Source organism: Pholcus phalangioides, unplaced genomic scaffold (assembly GCF_987345545.1).
Source record: "Pholcus phalangioides strain wild (caught in Gottingen) unplaced genomic scaffold, Ppha-v1.0 ptg000015l_1, whole genome shotgun sequence".
NCBI classification, from domain to species: domain Eukaryota; kingdom Metazoa; phylum Arthropoda; class Arachnida; order Araneae; family Pholcidae; genus Pholcus; species Pholcus phalangioides.
Window position 1 is genome coordinate 7,857,678 of NW_028301608.1, and position 23,928 is coordinate 7,881,605.

At 35.6% G+C, this 23,928-nt stretch overlaps 1 protein-coding gene across 1 annotated transcript in view; it reads right to left on the reverse strand.

Moving 5' to 3' along the window:
- Positions 1 to 10,470: 10,470 nt before the first annotated feature.
- LOC149075430 (uncharacterized) overlaps positions 10,471 to 23,928 on the reverse strand; it is a 136,606-nt gene continuing 123,148 nt past the window's right edge. The window contains exon 8 of the mRNA XM_089242761.1: positions 10,471 to 15,327. Coding sequence (XP_089098887.1) covers positions 14,951 to 15,327 — 377 coding nt within the window. The 3' untranslated portion in view covers positions 10,471 to 14,950. The remainder of the gene's footprint in view (positions 15,328 to 23,928) is intronic.

A 23,928-nucleotide genomic window follows, 5' to 3' on the forward strand; every position in this document is an offset into this window, starting at 1 on the left:
ATAAATAATAAAAAATAAGAAAAAATAAGAAAATATTACATAGCAATCAATATTACGTATTCGCTGCTTAGTGATGAGATTTAAAGTAACTGCCTGCCTTCGAAGTAATTTTTTTTAAAGATAAATGCCATTTTATATAAAACGAATGAGGTTTTGGTTTGTAATTAAGGTTATTTCATGAGCATTGTAGCGAAAAAATTCAATTTATATTGTCAATTTCACACGTAAAATTAGCATATTTTTTCAGTACTTCTGCTAGTCATTGTACACTAAACAACTACTGTTTGTATCAACATGTTTTTCACACAGACTATTGCTATGACATTGTTCTGCGCTAAAACTTTTAGATTTACTATGAAAACTTTTTGAAATGTGATTGTTTATGTGAAAAAATACATATTGTGTGTAAAAAATATGCTTGATATTCTGAATCTAAAATACGTATATATATTGAAAAATTAAAAAAAGTTATAAGTTATAAGTTAATTGAGATTGATTGATTATAGATTAATCATAAAAAAAGTTCCAAACATATCTTTTAATTTTCAATTCGTTGCACTGGCAGATGTGTTTAAAGTGCAGTGGGGGAAGTTGAATAGAAATATTGAGAAATATTCATGAAGTATCAAGTTTTTCGTGAAGTGAAAAAGCAAAAAACACAAATATTTAGAAAATGCATTCAAAGATTTCATTTTCAGTCTAAGAGCACAAAATTCGTTTCACTTAATTCGCAATATAACTTTGCTTCTAGACATTGTAGGGATGAAAGCAAAAAAAGTTTTAAATTCTAGATTAACTGCATTTTCAAATGAACACATACAAAATGATTTAATTTTTTTTGTGAAATTTGAAGGCAGGCAGTAGCCTTAAATAACAGCCATATTCAACAGAAAACGCGATCCTGAGAGCAACTATAACCACCAAGAGAGATAAACTAAACATATTTACTCCAATTTTAATTAAAATTTTAATTCAAGTATAATTGATATTTATTCCGACATCACCTATATTTCATTCATATCGTGTAATTACGTGTTTCATTTGAATGACTTCTTTCTGTATAATTTGAACCCCCCAAGATTGACATTTAGGGCATGATATAGCCTATAAACGCATACAGTGAGGTATTCATGTACATGAATGAGGTGAAGCAGTGAACGCCCTGCATGAAAACTTTTTTTTTTTAATTTTTCTTATGATGAATCTTTTAACAGAACGATTATATTCGATACATGCATAGGTCAATTTTGACCCACCAATTTTTTTTATTTCATTTATGCAGAGGTTATTTCTCAGATTTATAGTTAAGTTCGATAACATCCAATCCATCTTATTTTCGACAAAAGAAATATGCAATTAACTGCTATAGAGATTGTGGCCGGCAGACATCTTCTGCGTGAAATGTCGTCGAGCGAAATATAGAATGGCGACGAGATCTAGAGCATATCCTCTTCAATACGTTTATTCTTATAAACATATAGTACTAATATCGGTCACTTCCAGGTAATGACACGCTATAATACGCCGTATGAAATGCCGTATTCGCGTATTTAATGCATTGAATCGGGTAACGAGATAGAGACAGTCACGGACCTATAATTGAATATCTCAGAAATAATAATTTCCAAATATATATATGTATTTTGGCTATTATCATCTATTTCTTTTGCTGTTCGGATTACAGCTTCTGGCTATTTCCATCCATATTGATTTACACTGTGAGGCACTTTAAGAAGAAAGAGGAGAAATTTTTCGTTTTTTGTGTGGATATATACAGATATATACTAAAAAAATAGTAAAAATTCCCAACCGATGCGATGACCTGAAATAAGTTAATTTTGGGCGTGGGCTTAATTTAATAGATGGTCTTAACCGAATGTTCAATTGATAAGTTAAAGATTATTATAACGTAGGAAATCGAATGTTTCTTTGCAGTCTGAATTTTTTTGACGGCACTGCATTTTACTGAAATGAGGTGGAATGTGTGTGAATAGTTTTTGGTATAAAAATTTGCGATGTCTTTTGCCATTGAGCACTTTTGTATGATTCAGGGGGCACATCACCGTGGGTAACTGATACAACCTCCTCAGTCCTTGCGTCTCACGTGGGGCAATATTAAAAAAAAAAACCCATCTACCTAGCTATATGAAATGCTCACGCAGTCCTGAAAATTATTTCTCAGTAAAGATGTTGTAAATATTTGGTAGTAACTCAGTCATACTCATCTGTTGTCAGAAACTAATTTTAAGCAGTTTCACAGTTAAAAATAAACATAAAAACGTGAAATTCGAAGTTTCCTTCGAGACTGAAGAGGATAATATGTTTTTCAGGAACGGCAGTCTTCAAATCTCATTTTCCTCATCGATCCCTACCTCAGAGAAAATTAATTCCCATCGCGAGCCCATAAGATTTCATTTATGTCCTCTATGTCTTCTATAGCTTCTAGAGCTCTTTTGGTCCGTTCCACCGCTATCCCCAAGAGTCAATTTTGAGAAAAAACTAGCCCAAATCTCTATCTTCCAAACTCTTAAAGTTTGACGCAACGCAAAAAGTACTGCACCCAATTTCCAAATCACTTTATGGGAAGTACCTCGGATAACCCAAAATTCGGATTATTAGGTTCCTACAGTATTTTGAAATTTAATAGACTTTGAATTTAATTAGAACCAAGTGAAAGTATAGACGACACATTTGATACCTTCATTAATGTCTTCGGAAATTAATTTATTAACCAAAAGGGGGAAAACTTTCCAATAAGTGAATGGATAGCTATGATGTTGCAATGGCCCCAGGGAAGCAAATACGACTTCAAGGAAATGGTTTGGAGACAGTACGCTCTATACGTGACATAACTGAATAACTAATAAGAAACAAAATAATAACAAGAAGAAAAATCAGGAAAGACGTTCAAGTCCTAGAGACTATTAAATACGCATCAACGCTTCAATATTAGAGATTAACAACCCATTCCATGGCAAGCAAGTGTACAAAAAAAATAAATAAATAATAAGTGGAAAAAAAAAATAATAATGATAATAATAAATGAAAAAGTTGTCAAGATCAGTTCTTTTATATTTTTCTTTCTCCTTCTTCTTTATATGCCAATATCAAAAATGATAATAAGATACAATTCGGGTAAAGAAAAAGAAAATAAGAGGTGATTTCTTGCAATCAACATAAGAAAGAAACTAAGAAAAAATAAATAAATTGAGAAGAAGAAATAAGAAGAAGCAGAAAAAAAGGCGTAGCAGACCTTACTTTTGTTTCTTGCTTGCAATGGTCTTATTCAAGGCTGGATGCCTGCCCCTCCCAACTGTAATCCGAAGATAGAGCCGGGCTATGTTTTTTTTTCTCTTTCTTACCGGTGTTTTAGGAAGCCTAGCTACCAAGGACAGACACAGAGAGCCCAGCGATTCACTATATTGGCCATTGCAGGGACAAGGTCAAATTTCCGATTTAACAAAATAAATAAATAAATTGAGCGGAGAAAGAAAAACCTATTTTTTTCATCCTCCGATATTTAAAATAAAAATGCATTCAAAACATAATGGCATCAGTTTGTAAATTGAAATTTTATTTGTGATAATGGCCACACCGCTTTCATTTTCGAATTTGCGGGGTTGACAAGAATCTCGGTTAGTGGGACACTTACTCTTAGTGTTTTTCGAGGGGATCAAATTTTTTTATCCGGACACTGTGATGAAACTGAATGAAATGGCAAGGCAACAAATGTATAAAGTATGCAGCTTTTGAATGACAGGCGTTACCCAGTTTTTGACTCAGAAAAATCAAAGTATTTCTCATCGCAGCTGTAATTGGTTTCGCGTTTCTGTCTTTCCGAAAGTACCGATTTTTGTTTTCTTGGTCACTGGAAAGAATTATTGGAATTCAATCAAAAGATTAAGAGTTGCATAAATCACTGCTGAATCAAACATTACTACGCGTAACTCCCCGTGACAGAATAACAATAGACGGCAACAAGTGAATAAAGTGAAGAAATATATGAATTGTTATATACTTGCAGAGTGGTAATTAATGTCGAAATACGGGAGGTATTTTTTGAATAAGGACGATTCGCCAACACATCTTTTAGAACCGCACTCTCATAATTTTTGCAATATCCTCTCACATCCTTAGCGCATATACAGGTGACGTTTTTAATCACTTCGGCAGTGGAATAAAATTAATTTATTTTAAAAAATATATAAATACAGTAATAATTTTAATAACCAATAATTTTTTTGAAATAAAAATAAATTTCTCAAGAAAATTTTGTTACCTGACTTTGTAATAGAAGGTCCGTTACTCTATTCCTGATTGCGACTGTGAGAAATGCCTGAACCACAGGTGTGTCTCTTCCGGGTATGGTTTCAATGTCATGAGTGATGACAAAGTTCGCGAATGGATTGACCTGCCTAAAGATGACGGCAGGACAGAGAATGGTTCATGATGTACGTTCTACTGATACTTTAAAAATATACCTCTTATGCAACTAACTCATTGAAATGGTTGAAATGGTTGAATTGCATTGTTTAAGAGATGACACAGAAAGCAAACTCTCGTAATTTTTGACGCTAGCGACACTTCGACATTCTTTGTGAAAACGCAGTTGCCATTTTGAATCATGCCCGCAGTTTGAATTGCTTTTCTTGGGATGGATTTGTATACGAAAATACAGGCACCCGCCCTTGTGAGATAAGGTCCATCATTCACTTCCGGATTACGAGAGATGTCACAACAGCAAACGAGTCTTCTGTGAATGGTTTCAATTCATTTTGTCAGTAGTGATAGCAATTTGCTGAAGTTAAGATAGGCTATGTACTAATGCCTCTACGCATTCTGCGCCTCACGTCGCAGCGCGTGAAATAAGGAAGGCGGGATCGTGTCTCCATTGGTGTAGATGGTATGTTTGCCCGATATGCAAGAGGGCCTCGGTTCAGGTCCCAGCGGACACCAGACTTTTTTTTTCCAAGTTTATCTCAGCGTAAAAATTCAAAAAAATATCCGTTTCTTTCAGTTATAGCAATGTTCGTGAATGAATCGAACTGTTTAAGGAAGGCCGGTAAAGTGCGGTTCATGACGCACGTTCACAAGCCGTTGGGCATAGGTGAAACAAGGGAGCGCGTGAGTTTTGAGAAAGTATTGACAAATGGTATACAGAAAAAATACATTTCGTGCATTTTGAAAGGGTTGAGTTGAATTATTTCACAGATGAAACACACTCTCGTAGTTTTTTGACATTCGCGAGTCTTCGACATTCCTTTTGCATATGCTGATGGATGGCATTTCGAATCATGTCGGTAGTTTTAGTTGCTTGGGATGGATATATTTAAGAAAATCCAGTCGCCCACCCTTGTTGATAAAATCCGTTATTTACTTCCTGACAGCGAGAAACACCCCAGCTGCAGACGATTCTCTTCCGTGTATGGTTTTAATCATGGTTGATAGCAGACTTTGAAAATGGATCAAACTGTTTGAGGAAGGCCAGATAAAGAGTGGTCTATGATGCACATTCTCAAGATTTTGCAAGTAGGTGAAATAAGGAACGCATGAACTTCGAAAAATTATTGGCTAATACTGCGAGTCTTCGGCATTCCTTGCGTATATGCAGATGATATTTTGAATCAGGTTGCAGTGTGGTTGCTTTTCGTGGCATGAATATGTAGAGAAAGCTCAGTCAAACACACTTTCATGAGTAATAAGGTCCGTTAATCATTTCCCGACTACGAGAAATATCACAACCGAAGATGTGCTTCTTCTGTACGGTTTCAATGTCATCAGTGATGGCAAAGTTCGTGAATAGATCATGATGTTTAAAGAAGGTCGGACAAAGTTTAATTAATTATACACTTTTCTCAAGATAATGCTCATAGGTAAACTTACGAACAGTGCGTTTTGGAAAGATATTCAAATGGTGCGCTAGCCCAATACTTTAGAAATATACCTCGTATATTTGAAAAGATTGAGTTAGTTCATCTGAAACAGTTTGAGGAATGACACAAAAAACAGACTCTCGTAATCTTTGGCATTCACGATTTTTCGGCATCCCTTGAACACATGCCATATTGAATCATATCGGTAGCTTGAATTGCTTTTTTTGGGGTAGAAATTTTAAAGAAAATCCAGTCACCCACACTTGTGAGGTAAGGCGTGGTACTCACTTTCTGATCCCGAGAAACGACACAACCACAGATGAGGCTCTTCTGCGTATGGTTTCAATGTCATCATGAGTAGTTTTAAGTTCCTAAATGGATCAAACAATTCGTAAATGGATCGAACAGTTCGTAAATGGATCGAACAGTTCGTAAATGGATCGAACAGATGTGCAAGCTGTCAAGACTTAACATATTGGTGAAATTATGAACGCGTTTTTAAAAGACAGCCAAATGATATACTTTAAAAATATCTCTCGTATTTTTAATACATTGAAAGAGTTGAGTAGAAATTGATGATTTAGCGTTTCATCAGTGAAAACGAGGAAATATCTGTTTGTTTGCAATCTAATCTAAACACCACTTTTCTATTGCTTCATTCATGAAGTGGGTATTTCCACAGGATTTCGTGACATTTTCCATGTTCTCTCTGAAAAAAATGTCACCTCAAAAGCTTTTGGTTCTATTTCGAGGGGAAAAAACGTTCTGATAAGTCTTGGTACTTGAAAACTTTCCTTATCAAAGAATTCTACGTAAAAAAAAAAATGTCTGTGCGGAATAACTTATCAGTAGAGCAGCCTTGGTTTTTTGGTTTTTTTTTGAATATCAGATCATTAATTTCAACTTGAAAATTAATTTTTTTCTTTTGTTGATGTGTAGGCAAGCAGTTTGCAATTAATTTTTCTCTCGTACGAGACAGAGCATTTTGCCACCACTCCCAATACTTGATTATACTGCTTTTTTAAAAATCAGAATATTTACTAATTATATGTTTTAGAAACTTATTTACCTCTATTTTGGGAATAAAGCTGGGAATAGCTAATTAGCGATAAATTACGGTGGTTTTTAGACATCGGGGAAAAATTAATATTCAAATCCTGATGACTCTTCTATAAGCTACCGTATATCTCGGTCTCATTACCTTTCGTCTGCATAAGTCGTCCGTTGTGCAACTTAATTGAAATAGAGAATATATTTTCAATTATATTAATAGAGAATGTTTCAGAAATTTTTATGGAATAACACATAACCACGGGATTGAAAACTGGAAAAAATTTGGATTATGGCATTGCATTGAAATTTGTCGTACCAAGATGGTCCTTGCATAGACTTCGCTAGGCTATTCAGACAAACATCTTACTCCATACAGCAATTTTGAAGATGACGATCAAGACAAACGCAAGTGAGTAGAAAATTGGGAACAGTCCTGGAAATTTGGAGAATCGCGCAATATCTTCAAGACGATGAAGGCAGATGCATAGTGAACATTTGATTTTACACTTTCTGAAGTAATACAATTTGCTCACACACAGGGAACAAGTTGCTTATAAATACAGTGGAACTTCTGTTAACGAGCGGTTCGGTTAACGAGCAATTCACATAACGAGCAAAAATTTTGAACAAATTTGGACTCAGTTCGGACTCGAATGATGGTTCACAATACGACCAAAAATTTTGCCTTTTTTTAATTTTTTTTATTTTTACGTTATCACAACGGAGCTGATGGTTTTACGCTTTCGCCCACAGACGTGCTTTGGAATTTTGGGTAATATTCTCCACTACGGTCTCAGTAAGTGTGTCTCAGTCGAAAATTTTACACACGTGCGTGTGCGAATATTTACGATACGAAACTTGATGTAACACACCAGTGATGCGTATGTGCACCTGAAGTTTTTTTTAAAAATTCTGCTTGTGTGTGTGTGTGGTGTGTGTGGAAAAAAAACTGTGGGTTGATTGCATTATTGAACGTGATTTTAAAGGGGCTAGATCACGTACAAGAGCCATTACTGTACTTGTGGAAGAGATTTTCTGCTTGGAAAAGACCATGGACTGGAGGTGCATGAGGATGACATTCAAGAACCAGTGGTGAAAAATGTCTATAAGTTGACGGTAGATGAAGTGATGGATCTCTCATGCACACACCAGCAAGAGTTTGTGGACGGTATTTATCTGAAGAAGAAGAGAGAAGTAATAAAGAGAAGTCCCTCACACATAAAATGAGATTAGAGAGGTGTAGACTGTGGGAATCTGTGCAAAGTTCTGTAGAAATGAACCACCCAAATAAAGCTGTAGCAATGTGTAATCTCTCCAACGAACACTGCAATTTACCATTTCCCAGAAATCCTAGAAAACAGGCAAAAGCAAGTGTCAATGGATAAGGTTATTTTTGAAAGTCGCACAAAAAGGATATGTTTGCAAACAAAAGTGAGTCTGTAACTCGTCCTTAACGATAGTCCTCTTCTCTCGCGTCGTTTGGAGTAAGTTAATTTGTAAACATTATCGTATTGTACGTTTATTTGTGGTGTTGTTTATATTACGCATATTTTATTTCATTATGTATAAATATTAATGTGTTTTAATATTGATTAAATGCCGGGAAGTTTGATTCGCATAACGAGCTATTCGTATAACGAGCACGTTGGCAGATCGAATCAAGCTCGTTAACCGAAGTTCCACTGTACATCTATATCTCAATTGATACGAAAGTTCACACTTGCTCAGTCAAAAAGTTGAGGTTGGTACCTGCCTGATGGTATACATAACTTTTTAAAAATTCGGCCGGGCGTAATAACATGTTCGGGCGCAATTCATCTGAAACATTAAATTTTTGATTAGACAGAAGGGAAAGCTTATCAAACTACTCTTCTATCAAATAACTTTTTTTTACATTTCCTTTGAATTTCCACTGTAAAATTAAAAAAAAAATTCAAGTTCTCTCGGTAAATCTCGATCTTTTTGGCCCAAAAAGAAAAAACAAAACACAACAACAAAAAACATGCGCCCGACCGAAGGTTAAGATTAAAACCTCAAATAACGATCACCGTCCCAAGGTAATTGTTTGCCTGAATGTTATTCCAGATGAGAACAATAGTTCAGATACGAAAAATTTGCCAAACGATTGCGCTGTATTCAGAAATGAAACTTTGTATCAGTGCTTTCCATTTTACGATTACTAATCGTGTTAATGAGAAATCTGAATCAGAATTGATTGCGCAAGTTAAAGTTATTATTATTTTTTGAACTTTTTTTTAATATCAGTTCATGCAGTGCCGTCTTAACGCATGGGACCACCCGCGCGCGGCCCGGAGGCCTCAAGGGAAGAGGGACCTCACAAAAATGAAATTTGGTTGAAAGTCTCTAGAATGTACCTGGTGGGGCCTCAGAAAAACTCCTTGGCCTGGGGGCTCATGATCCTCTTAAGACGGCCCTGAGTCTATGGTATTTTGATGACTCTATACATCAAAATGAACATGGAAGTCAAAAAGTAGTACTCGCCGCGGCCCAACCGTTTATATTGATTTAAAGACGAAGTAGGATATATCGAGGAGTATATTGATCAGCCCGAATCTTTCTTCTATTGGTATTTTATAACTTCAGGAAACGAAGGGGAAAAAGATGAGTTGAGTGCGTCTGTTCTCTTCATTATCAACCGCATCCACCAGTCTTTCCATTTATATTCACGTATTTATTTTTACAAGACATACGAAAAACTGGCTATATATGTATACATGTAGAGATGCTATTTGGAAAGAAGAAATCGTCTCTGCCATGAAACAGTTGAAAAAAAAAAGAAATCATCTCATTCATGGGGATACTCACATGCCAGACGAGTGCTCTACCACCAAGCAATGAAAGCAGATTGAACATTCCTTCCTTGGAGCGTATATTTAACACCACCACTGTGATGGACAGTGGAAACAATCATTTAATTACTCGTAAAAGACATCGGGGCCGCCAGATGATGACATATACGTAGTAGTAAGAACATATGGAAGTAGCTCATATGTGTAAGAAATATTATATCTGTCTCATAGCTTAGTGGTAGAGCACTCGTCCAGCATACGAGAAACCCCGTGGGGGCAGATATGATTTTTTTATTCCAAAAAATTAGCATCTCAACCTCTAGCCAGCTTCCCGTATATCTTGTACTAACAAGTGGTGAGAACTTTTCTACATATTTATTTTTCTACTCGTCAAACCGCATCCTCTCCATTGTAGAAAAAATTATTTTCATATCCCTATAACACTAGAGGAGAGAGTAAGTGAGATAATACAGTAAAAATAATGCTGAGATGAATGAAAAAAAAATCAAATTACATTCATAAGGTTAATCAACAAAACTCTACTATGATGAGAAGGAGAAAAAAAGGAAGAGAGGCAAACACATATTCCATCGATCTACTCTAAGACGAGATAACTCTCCCTTGTAACGCAAGATGTCGAAAGTGTGGGATATACGTACTTCATTCCAATACTATACTTACATATAAAAGAGACAATAATGACTAAAAATGAGTCCAGAAACATATCTTGGCGATCAATAAAGTTTATTGAAATGTTTGCACAAAAAAGTTTTCACAGTAGTTTGATTCAAGTTTTCATCATTGTGAAATGTAAAAAAAAAACGAAATAGATTTGTGACTAGATGTGTGACCATCATCAAGTGATTGATTAAATATTCCCATACTTATACAGAAAGAAAGAGGTATAAAAGAGTTTTTGTCTCCTCTTATGATCATTTAAAATAAATCCTCGCCTCTTAATATTTTGATATTCGAAGAAAACAAAACACAATCATCATCTCTTATTCATATTCAATTAACATTGATTGGCAACATGAAAGAAAAAAAATGCACAAGAAGAAGAGGGAAGCGTGAAAATATGCGAAAATAGGTTTATATTATATAATAACAGGAACTAAAGAAAACTTCAAATGCGATCAAAATGCAGACACGACAAGAAAATAAATGGATATAATATATATATTATACAAACGAGTATCATTTCACTATTTTTTTTTTTTTTTTGATTCCACCTCTCAGAGGTAAAAAGAAAAAAAAATACACATAATATTATACACAAATATATAATAATTATAATTTTAACCTTCAAATTTTTTCACAATTTTCTGCAATTATTAGCATAATTTTTTCTCTAATATTATAAGGTATCCTTTTATATGAATTTTTTTGGAAGAACTCGAAACTTTTAAAAATTTATGTTGGAAAAAAAATGATACATGCAATATAATAAATGACTATGTTACGCCTAAAATTTTTTGATAATGTCCCATTTTTGTTGATATCTTTGGATGTTCATTAAGACACGTGGATGTGCATATACTAATAACCGATCTCTTCCACTAGTGTAAAAGTGATGGCATCGAAATCTTATTACAATATGCTACCGCAAACACTCCCAAAACTGAGTGGATAGTGCATCAAGCTCTCAGTAAGTGACGTAGAAGATAATTTATTTGTAATCATTCATAAACAGTTGGCACCAGACAAATCAGCAGTTGTGTCCATAAAAGAATTCTTTTGAAATTGTCATCATTTTTTATAACGGTATGGTGACCACATTTTTTTCGTTGACACGGAATGACGAAAGAAGGATATCGCGATTCCAAGCCAATCGTCTCCAAATAAATCGCCAATCATGGTTGAATCTGCCAAAAGTTGATATTCGGCACTAAAACAATTCGCCACCTGGCAGGAAATAAGGGGCCAAATTCAATTTACATTTAAAAGTGGAAATCCAATTATTGGATTTACACTTTTGAATGTAATTATATTAGCGTTTCTCAACCTATGGTCCGTGAACTAGGGTTGGTCCACGACGATGTTCCAGATGGCCCACAGGCAGATTTTATTATTTTAATTTTAATTAAATGAAAAATGTTTCTTATTGGTATTAATAATATTCTTATGGGTTCAAATAAAAATTAGACCTTCATACTTATGGTAAACCTATCTAATCAAAGACAATACTAGGGTAATATTAAATATGAAGTAACTTGCAATCGAAAAATGCAATTTATGGCAAATTTGCTAAAATTACTGGAGAGTCAGAAAATGAAGGACTCTGCAACAAATCACAGTGAAAAATCACTGCACATTATGAATCAGTGGGAAAAGCTAAGTACTACTGGGACTCAGTTCACGAGAAAAACGTTGAACATGACAAAAATATGTAAGATCCAAGATGAGAGAGAGTATTTTCTGTCATAATTATAATATATACGTTATATAAAAGTTATATCAAAATCCACCATTCCAAGTATTTAAGTAAAGATTACAAATTCAAATAAGCTTCGTTGAAAAACACGGACGATTGTATGAAATCGGAGCGGACAAAAGCACAGGAATGTCCCGTAAAATACGAAACGCACGGTCAAGCTTCTCACGCTATAAGTTATTGGTCCGCCGAATTGTTTCCAATATTTTACTTCTCCTTAGATTCAGAAAAGTTGAGAAACGATGAATTAAATTATCATTACCTAAATCCACGATTTTAGTAAACGTAATGTGGCATTGTTCAATATACGGGACAATTTCTTTAAAAACGACGAAATGGTCGAAAAATGGGAAAAACGGTTAAATTCCATTAAATATAAGACTTTTGGTCACCCTGTGCATTGAAGAAATGTAAATATAATTATTTTTAAGCAAAATGTATTTGAATCGGACGGAATTTCCTGGTTTTATCACAAAAATAAGGCAATAAGAGAAATATGAAAATACTTGAAGAAATATGGTCTCTCCATCAGAAAGGTGCAATAAATTTCCATATTTTTTTTTTTCCACTGCTGCATTTCTTTTACCCCATTTTTGATTATATACAAGTATATACACATACATAACTACGGAAGACTTCTTATAATCACTTGGAAATTATTATTTCCGAAGAGAAGCAGAAAAAATAGAAAATATGCAGTTACCAATGAATATACAAATTATTTTAATGAATAATATTTACTGAAAACTGATGAAACACAGAACAATGTAAAGGAAAGGAAAATGGCGACGAGAAAAAAATTTCCCCAATAATTTTTTTTAACATGTCGACAATGTTAAAAACGTAACATGTAATTAACATGTATAATGAGGGAAAAAACAATTAACAATATATATAGCACTTATGTATAACAAACGAATGTCACGAGTAAAAATTGTATAAAAATAGATGGCACATACATTTGTACAAAAATACATCATATGAATGTATAATTGATGGTATATATGTATAAAAAAAGTGAATTGTCCAATCAATATTCACATAATATTTTTGATTTTACTGATTATCGCTCAGAAGATCCACTCGAAAAATTTATTTTCCGATCTTGAGACCATAGGGTTGAAGATTATATATTTAATGAATCTTTCTACCCTGTGCTCACACATTATAATGATTGATTTTTTAAGGCACCCATCACAGAGAGTAACGTTTCGAAACATATTCACTTGATACATGAATAATAATAGCATGACACTGAATTACCAAAGCAACAAAAATACGCAATGGGTCCATTGGAATTAATGTCCAATGTCTTCATTGGAATTTACAAACAGACATGGAAAAATGGACGGATATAATTATATACATGGTGAACGTGACCTCATCTGCAAACGAAAGGGGGTGATAGACGAGCGCAGGCGGAACATGAAACACCCCACCAACCCTGTCCTATTTCGAACCATTTTCGAGTCATGGTGGATATGATCGGCTATGGAGGAAAAAAATGCTCAAGTCTGAAAAAAACCGCAAACTTGTGAAGTTTTTGAAAGCTCTACACGCAAAGTAAGCACATATTTGGAAAAAGCAGATAAAATCCTATAACTTTCCACCAATTTCTTCGACACGGGTTTTAATTGCGAGCTACAAGGACTGAAAGATTGGCAAAGTTTAAAATCGATTTGTCACCAAAAAGTTTAATCGATAATTCTGCAAATGCAGTACTCTTCTAGATACAATCGGTAAAATTTACCAAAAACTTGTCCAGCTTTCGCTACTGTAAATCATATTAGTGTTCTAGTTGAGGATAAATTCAGTCTTTTGTTTGCAATACGTCACTGAAATCAGCGATTAGGAAGTAGACATACTAGTAGATTTTCGTGACAATTCGGTTTTCCTCTTCGCCAATCTATATTACCGCTTGTGGTTCACCATTAAATGCAGATATCCCGATAGAAGTGGTGTCGGCTTACAGGATTTTTTCGGCAAAATCAAATTGTTGACAAAATATGTTAACCAAATCCGAATTTTCATCGAACATCTACTAAAACGAACGCTGATTTCAATGACGGATAGCTGAATATATTCTGAATCAGAGAACACCGGTATGATTTACCGTCGGTTCTTTCAAAAGCTGGCGTAATGAACAGTTTTTTTGGTAAATTTGACCGATTGAAATAGAAGAGTACTGTATTTGAGGAATTGACGATTAAAAATTTTGGCGACAATTCGATATTAAACTTTGCCAATCTTTCAGTCCTTGTAGTTCGCTATTAAAACAAGGTATGTCGATGAAATTGGTGCGGAGTTATAGGGCTTTTCTGTTCTTCCCAAATATGTGCTTAGTTTGCGTGTAAATAGTTCAAAATGTCACAAATTGGGCGACTTTACGCATTTTTTTTCCATAATCGATTATATCCGCCATATTACTCGAAAATCGTTTAAGATAGGACAGGATTGGCAGGATGTTACATGTTTCATTTGGGCTCGTCTATCACATTATTCGCAGTTCACCCTGTATATCGAAAAAATTTCTAATCACAAAGACTAAATAAGACACAGAACATTTTGGAATGTTTGAGTATGGAAGCGTTCGAACGGAATACACGCACGTTTCGATTTCCGTATTGGTATCGAGAGTATGTCCATGCCATGGTTTGACAGTTTCCCTTCTCGATTGAATCTAAATTAATGTCCAACAGGAAATGAATGCGCATCAGTTGTCCATTCGATACAGACTGATTAGAACTGTCAACGACTGTTTATGTTCGTAACGTTCAAGCTCAGTTTCGTTGAGACAGTAAAGGCATCCCTTCGAGGAACCTAAGTGCAGACAAAGATGGCGGTATAAGTGCCCCAGCGTCTCTGTATCGCATCATGACCTGATCCAGCATTCCAAGAAGCATCGGCGGCGGCGGTGGAGGTGAATGTGGTGACGGCAAGTCCGTCTTACCATCGTTTTGTACTGAGTTCGAGTCGTCAGCGGCGATGATTGGCGAACTCGTGGAATTCCTATCGCTCTGATCCGGAGAAAACTTCTTGTTTGTTAGCGCTATGCCGTTGCTGTTCTGGTAGCAGGTTTGGCAATAACCGTGGGTCAGCTTTCTTGCCGTTGCGGGGAATGTTTTACTGCACTGCGTGCATTTCTCCATGTTCTCTCCTACAAAATCCAAGAAAATGAAAAGAATGATCAATAATATGCTATTTGTATAAAAGAAATGCGAATCTTTATAATATAAGGAAGATAAATGACTAATACACTGGAAAAATGGAATTATGTTGACAAAATCAGAAGACTTGTGAGAGAATGTCAAAAAGCCCAGAAAAAATTTCACAAAATTCTAGGATATATATTTTCAGAGACATGATTTATTTTTGAATTCACTTAAGAAACGATAGGCTGCTGCCAGTGCCATCTAAAGCGTATCTTTAGCTCCCGGGAAAAATGGTTTTTCAGAGGCTCTAATGCGTACCTCACTATAACTGAGCCAATAACCAATTTACATGCTTGACATCAAAAATCTTAATGAGTTCGCATTATCATGTGGTATGTGGTGCCCTCTGCACTTGAGGGCCAAGGACAGTGCTTTGGTAGTTTTGCCCATGCATTAAGACAGCGCTAACTAATACAGTGTCTTTTAATAGCAAAATTCAAATGACAGTCGGTCTTGCATTTTAAACGTCTCTCCGCAGACAGCAGCCATACTTTCATCACGATACCTATATAACATGAAAACTCCAGCATTTTAACCATCAGAACACATTTAATACAGCACACGAAATAAGCACATCTCTAACAATACAAATGCGTTAGAGGCATTAGATTCCCAGAGGGATGGATACGAAGTGTATGTACGGTTAAGTAGTAAGTAGTAGTGTTTTCCAATTGCAAAAAAAGGGAATGCGAACCCGTCTCTCGCTTGAAAGACTCCCTCTTCAGACAGCAGGCAGACCTTCAAAACGGTATTCGCATAAACACAAAAATTCAGGCATTTACCACTTTCAATTCTAATATTGAAGACAGATGGCAGCACCATAGAACACCATAGCAACATCAATAGAACCCAAAACACGTTTAACTCTGACAGCGTAAATATGTTAAGGCCACACATATACACACGCAACACGTTTCGGCATGTATCGGGGATCGTTGGAAATTCCTCAGATGAATGATTATGTGGTTCATGGACGGTTTAGTAGTTGTATCATTTTTAAATGGGCCTTCGGTTATTGGTCAGGGGCAGAAAGAATGAAAAACCTCTTGTGTGTGGGCTATGCCTCAGTGTCTTTAGTCTAATTCAGGAGTTCATAACCAGGGGCTTACGGACCCATTTGGGTCCTCGCAGAGGTTTCAGAGAGTGTGTGAGCTTGGATGAGCAACTTATTACTTTTACGTTGTTATGTGCTGAATAACATTCTGTAGAGGAGTCCACACATGGCCTTCATCTTAATTAGCAAAGAGCGCTGGCGTTCGTCTTATTGGCACAACGAGTTCGTGAGACACATAATAGGTTAAGAACCCCTGCCATAATTTCTCCCATTTATCTACAACCCTCTTGTGAACCGAATTCATCGGGGCACTAAAGATCCATCTTTTGAAAACCACCGGGCTACTATACAGTACAAATAACTATACAGAATCATGGTGAATAATAAAAACGGAGCAAGAAAGAGCAGCTTCATTAATCTCTCATTATTCTCATTAACTCACAAAGCTGTGGGACAGGTTATTTCCTATTACAGTAAAATAAACGTTTTTAGCAATTTTTATTCCATATTTTGATAAGTATCTCATATGATCGAACGATAAAATATCATTTTCTTTTCATTAATGATCTCCACTGATGACACCATCACTCGTTTTCTTCTTGTTGTTAACATGTTGTCACGGTCGATACTATAAATATAGATCAAGGTTGTTTTTTTTTACACGATATTATTCACGAAACTGTTTTTTATACGTACTGTGTTCCATGATTTTTTCTTTGGTTACACCCTTTCGTGAAACAAAAGCTTAACTTGTTCGTCTTTTTTTTCCACATAAAACTCCACCTATATTTACTCTTTTTTGATTCTTATAATCCAAGGGATATTTCGCATTCGTTTATGGATCAGAGTCCGGGAGAGGAATGGAGACACCACTGGATATCCTTGGATGAAGACGTTGTCTGTTATGAGACTTCTTGGATGCATCCCAAAAAAAAAAAAATCTAGCGGCAATACCATATATACATAAACGCCGCGAACATCGTATGGGCAGTTTAAAGAAGTGGCGTAATTGGGGACGGGGGATAGGCTGGTTGCTCAAGAGGAGACTTCGGATCGAGACTAATAATGATGAGTGATTCTACAATAACCGCAGGTGCATTTCAATCACATGACCTTGGTCATGTCCAAGATAATTTCTCGATAGGAAATTGATTCCGTTGAGAAGGACGTTGCGCATATATGGAGATATACCAGCGTATACGGAATACAGTACGTAGTAATCGGGGGGTATTATTATGAATATTATTACGAGGACCACAACAACATCTGTCGGTAGTCGAAATTGAATGAAAATAACCACATGCGTTACCAATAATGATAGAAACAATCGATTGAAAGTTCAGATCAATATACAGAGTGATTCCATAATTCCCCTTGGCCTCTGTTTATTGGCGAACAGTTGCTCCTGGAGGCATATTACTTACAATTGGAAAAAAGTATCCAAATAACGTGTAAATTCAGATACGTCATTCATCTTACAAGGAGTTGTACAGTTATTGAAGTATAAAAATTAACTTTTTATAAGGACACCCTGTCCTCGAAAACCCAATTAGAAAGTTGGTGGCCGGTCTCTTCTGAGGAAAACAAAAATCTTCCCTTTTATAAGTGCAATATTCACTGAAATATTTGAGTTAAAAGTTGGTTAAGTTGGTAAAGACTGGTAAAGAGCCGCATGAACTAACGGATAATACTTCTTTACCTTATTTATGTGGTTCATTACCAACTTTTCTCTGCTTCTTTGAGCTCAAATATCTCAGTATATATTGCAATTAGAAACGTGGAATTTTTTGTTGGCCTCAGAAGAGACAGAACAACACCTTTCTAATTCGGTTTTTGAGCACAGGGGCAAAATATAGTAGTGACTATTGCATGGCAAATGTGGTCACTGGTTCCTTCATTGTTAAACCCAGTTATCCTATGTAAGTGCTAATTGAAAAATACTAAAACGCTTACACAGTAGCCAAGGACATTTACTATATTCACACTTTGTAGATAGATATATAGAACCACTCACGATCAAGGAACTTGCTTCCGTTACCTCAAATGAGGCAGTGTTGTGCCGCAAAAGAAAAAAAAAAGTGAAAATGTATAGCAGTAGCCACCCCCCCCCCCTTCCGCCTCGTGCTCGCAAGCACCAACTTTGTAGATGGCGAAACTTTCTGACCACCAAAGTGCAGAAATGATAAATACGCAGACGCGCACAATATCCATACAAATACTTTTCGGCGTACGCCAACACGTTGGAATGTCCTCAGAGGAATGTGCGACTGTTGTTTACGAGCGGTTCGAAGTTCGGCGACATTGACGAATATACAGGCATTATTCAGCGAATTAGATCCTATGCCACTTCACGTCTATATTTAACGAATCAGCGATAAATCTGGTAACTTTGTCCTAACCTAATCGTACGTTAGAGAAAGGGAGATTCGGGAGAAAAAAAATATAAAAGGAAAAAGTATAATAGATAAGGGTAGACAAGAGAGTATTTTGTTTAGATTCGTCTTTCTACCCTCACCCTACGTGTTATCTTTCACTCTTACATGTATATAGTAGAAAAATAAATTATAAAGAAAGGAGCGAAAAAAAGAGGAAATAAAAAGCATCCCCCGCAGATAATAGGGTTGCTGCAAAGCTTCGCGATGGTGAAGAGAGAGGAAAGAAAACACAGAGAACTTTTTTGAATTCATTTCACTGGTATTTGGACGTAATATTACGCCCGTGATCGTTAAGAGGTTAATCCCTAAATGAAACATTTCTTCATTTAGCAGCAGAAACTTTGCTTTGAAGTAAATTTGAGACAGTATTGATTCAAAGATTACTACTATGTAATAGCAATAAATTAAAATAAATCAAGCACAATTTTTCCTCTGAAAAATTCGAGAATTTACCCCATAAATATAAAAATCCAAAAATTTCCATTTAATTTTCATTTGCGACATTAAGTTGGATTTTCATGAAGGAAAGACAATGATATAATTCCAACTGGTTCTTCATCATTTCTCATCCTTCATGAGAGCCATACGCACGGATATTCATGAGTTGCTGCACAATATTATTCAGAAATACTTCATAAGTGGTTGCTACTTAGCATCAGGAAGTGATGTAGGGGAAGATCTTAGGATACAGATCTGATCACATGTATTTTGTGCGACCTTGTGTGTCTGAATGTTGAGTAAAAATTCACTCATGAGATATCGAGATAATGTTTCCTTTTTTTTTTCTCGATTTTGATTGCATGTAGCCAATCGCGAATCATTCATCACCGTTCAAGGATCAAATATAAAACATTCTCGTCGATCACTAATTAGTATGCAACTTGTGATCCGAGGAAATATTACTGTTTGCAATTAGGCACGTGAAGCCCATTTGTAAGATTAATTCTGTTATTTTTGCTGGGCAGAATTCAACTGAGATACATACATAAGACATACGTAAAGGCTCGGAAATTTTAAATATAAGAATTTTATTTCGCATATTTTTAGCTTTTACGCTGGAGACGCCTAAATGGTGTTCTGCGAGGAGGAAGGATGCCATAGGGGGAAAGTATTCCCCCGCATCTGCCGGTATGTCGGGAAACATCGAGAAAGATCAGCAGATGCCAGAATACTCATAATTTTCGGCAAAATAAGCGGGGAAATTTGAGTCATATATATTCTTAAAAAAATTACTAAATATCTTTATTCTGAAAATCGTTTCAATTGACTTAATGCATAATATGATGCTTATCAAACTTCTTTTTTCTTCGACATTCTTGAATATGCTGGGGAATACGGCATATTCAGTAATATGTGTGTGATTTAAACCGGTGCGTCAAGGTATTTGAGGATTGCATAGAAGGGCATTGAGATCGGGCAAGGGTGGTCCGAAAGTTTTAAAATTCCAATCTAATTTTTGAGGGTGACATGGATGTATGAAGTTTGAAATCTTAAAATGGGGTTTCAACATTTTTCTTATCGTCAGCAACGTCCATTTTCGTCATAACTATTATATATAAGCAGTGCCGGATTTCCATATAGGCTAGACAGGCTACATCCTAGGACCCCGAGGTCTGCAGTGGGATTCAAAAATCTCTAACTGTTATTTTAAAAAAAATTTCCAAGAAAATACAATTTTAACACATTGAAATAGGAACTTTAGAATGTTGTTATCTAACATTACAAACGTTTGTTTAAAATGCTTTAGATACATACGTATCAAGCCCATAAATTTCCATGTATCATTATATTAAAAAAAAAAAAACCGGAATAATTTGTCGGTGACAAACGACACCTGGAGTTGGACATATAATGGAAACTTTTACCTTCAATCGTCTGTGCCCAATCAAACCTAAATCCACCATGTTCATTTTGGCAATATGTCCAAACTCAAATTAGCGTAATATTAATTTTCCAATAAGAAATTTTTTAATTAGAATATCGATTAATACTTCATGAGTACAAACATCGAGCAATCGTGCTGATTCATAGAGCAACAGGCTATTCTATACTAACGCATTTTCATTCATCGAAAAGACGGGTATAAAATCCTTATAGGATATGAATTTGTCTTTGATGAATGAAAATGCTTTAGTGCAGCCTGTTGTCGAGAACACCAAAGTGTTCTATGCAACTCTATAACGTGTGAAATGTTTTTAGCTAATTTTTCACGCTATTTCTATATTATGAGGATCCAAATAAAATATTTCTTCAGCATATAAATGAGAAAAATAATAACTAAAATTATTTATTATAAATTTCAGCTGCACGATATCCAGGAAAAATATCAAACCAATCATAATATTTATACTTCTATTATTTTAATGAAATATAATCCCATCAAATCAGAAAAAAATAATGAATATTTTCGTAGCCCATTCCATTCACGAACGGTTGATAAGTTCAACGATACTCATTATTTCATTATTATTACCATTCCACTATAATCAAGAGTTTGTGAAGTATTATAAGGATAAAATAAATAAATAAATAAAATCAAATCCTTATAACCATAACCATTGAGAAAAAAATAGACATATCCTCAGGCTAAGTATATTTTTCTCTCCAAGTCATTAAAAATGAGCATTTCAAAAGGTGCTTTGAACCTCGTACATAAAATATGGCTATAAGACCCATCTAATGAACAGCTAGTACCAAACATATAGGTAAAAAAAAGAGAGATGAGTAGCACCATATATATGAGAACAAGTTATGGTGATATCCAAAGTACCGCTGTAAAAATGGGATATTCGGCCCGCCGCCAGCCCAAAAAAAAAGCCATAAATTAATACGTGCTTAGGCCGAGGGCTCACTTTCTACAGATAAAAAAGCGAAAAATAAAAGAAAAACAAGCGTCGGAAATGAAATCAAAAACGAATATCGCTATTGGAGTGATTGTAAGACTACAACGCCCACTGAGAAAGTTCGCCAACTGAAGAATATAAATGTCTTTCTTCTAGGCCTTATAAGATGCCTATTTGTTCAATGTCTTCTCAGCCTGCACGTTAGATCCATTCGAGTTGAGCAGAAATTAATTACCGTCCACCTTCATGATATTTTTCCTGGCATGTGGATATCTACTTGATGAAGCGACTCGGCCTGGGTGCAGTTCTCAGATTGGGTAGTAAAGTGTCTTTGGCATATTAAATCATACGCGACTACCAGTAAATTGGATAGGGTTAGCTGTACGAGATATACGTTAACTGCGTGTACACGTAAAAAAAAAAAAATTTCCACCTTCAGGGCAGAATATTGACTTTCAATAGAATGTTGTCCCGTTTTTTTTTCGGTTTCTAACCAATCAAGAATATCATTGAATTCAATAACCTACACGTGTATGAAAAAAAGCCGGCTTATCATTTTTGTGTAGAGATAAGTTAAGAAGAAAATGGACAAGGGAACATATTTTTTTTTCTTTCTTGAGTCAATGAAATAAGGTATTGCATTATAAAATAATGACGCAAAAAAAGAAATTCGTATGAATATATTAACACATTTTTTTTTTCATGCACGTACGATTTTTTTAACGTGTTATAAATGTGCGTATCTTATCGGCGATTTCAATAGCGGACGTGTTTATGAATTTACATGTTTCGTGACTTAGATGACAGTTCGAAAAGATATTGATTTTTTTTTTTTCTGAAGGAAGTTTCGTTATTCGTATGATTTAAGATTATGTAGGATTCATTACTTTCAGGGATAAATTAAGCAAGAAATCGTAAATAATATCTGATTGGGTTTTCGCGCCTGTCGTCAATCGAAAGACATGATGAGAGTTCTATGCTAAGAGGTTCGTAGTTCATTAGAATCTGTGATTCGCAGACTTACCTGCGGGGGCAATTCTCAAGAGTTTTCCTCCGTAGATGTAGACGGAATATCTGGAAGTTCAAATTCTACTTAACTATGACTGCTTAGCACAGAACTATCTTTCAATATCAGCTGCGAGAGCCTCCATTCGCCTATAAATTAAATGGCAGTGTCTTATAGATGAAGACCACCGCTCCTTTGTAATTACAATATAAGTATACGGAAAACTGGATGTGTGAGGAGATACAATGTGTTTAGGAAATTAAAAATTCATTTCTGCCCTCACGCATAACTCGAACCCTGGTCTCTCGTATGCCGGTATCTACGTCGCCATCTGGCGAACTTGATGTTACATGCGGGCAATTAGCAGAATGATGCCACCGTCCATAGCACGGAGCCATCCAGCAAATACATACGCTCCAACCAGGGAATATTCTATCTGCTTTCATAGATTAAAGGTAGAGCACTCGTCCTTCATACGAGAGACAGAAGTTCGAGTCCCCATTAGGGGACAGCGGTGAATTTTTCCTTCTCTAAAAACATCAATATCTCCTCACACAGACAGTTTTCCGTATACAGTGTCTTGTGGTTAAGAGCATCATTGGTATGCACGACTTCATTCTCAATGTTTTCAAACGCTTGACGTTGGCATTATCGGGACACATTTGTAGGTATGAAGTGGAGGCGTACGCAGGGAGGAACACGGGAGGCCCATGTCCCCCCACCCAAGATGATAAAAAATTGAAAATATATTGAAATATCTTTGTAAAATAATTAAAATATATTGAAAGAAGATATTTTTATATGCTATGTTAATTTAAAATGTTTTTTTGAAGGATAGCAACGGAAAATTCTTTGGAAAAATTTCTTGTTCTCCCCCCAACCCCACCCTCCAAATCCGGCACGTCCCTTCCAAAAGCTGATCCTGCTTATGCCCTTCTTATGAGGTTGCCTGTAATCGCAGCGTCACTGGACTTGGCAAGACCTATTACATTGTGATGAATATTTGAGTTGCGCAGCGGATATTTATGGCTAGGCTAGAGAGAGGCTTGGCAGGAGTAGTCCGGTGAAACCAATGTTGTATTAACTATAGGCGGAAATAGACTTGAAAGTCTGAGGGGGGCACGATGATGATTGCTGGAGGGGGCATGATGATGATGACGATGATGTCAGTGCATATATACATTAGATCAGGCCGATCCGCCTTTGAC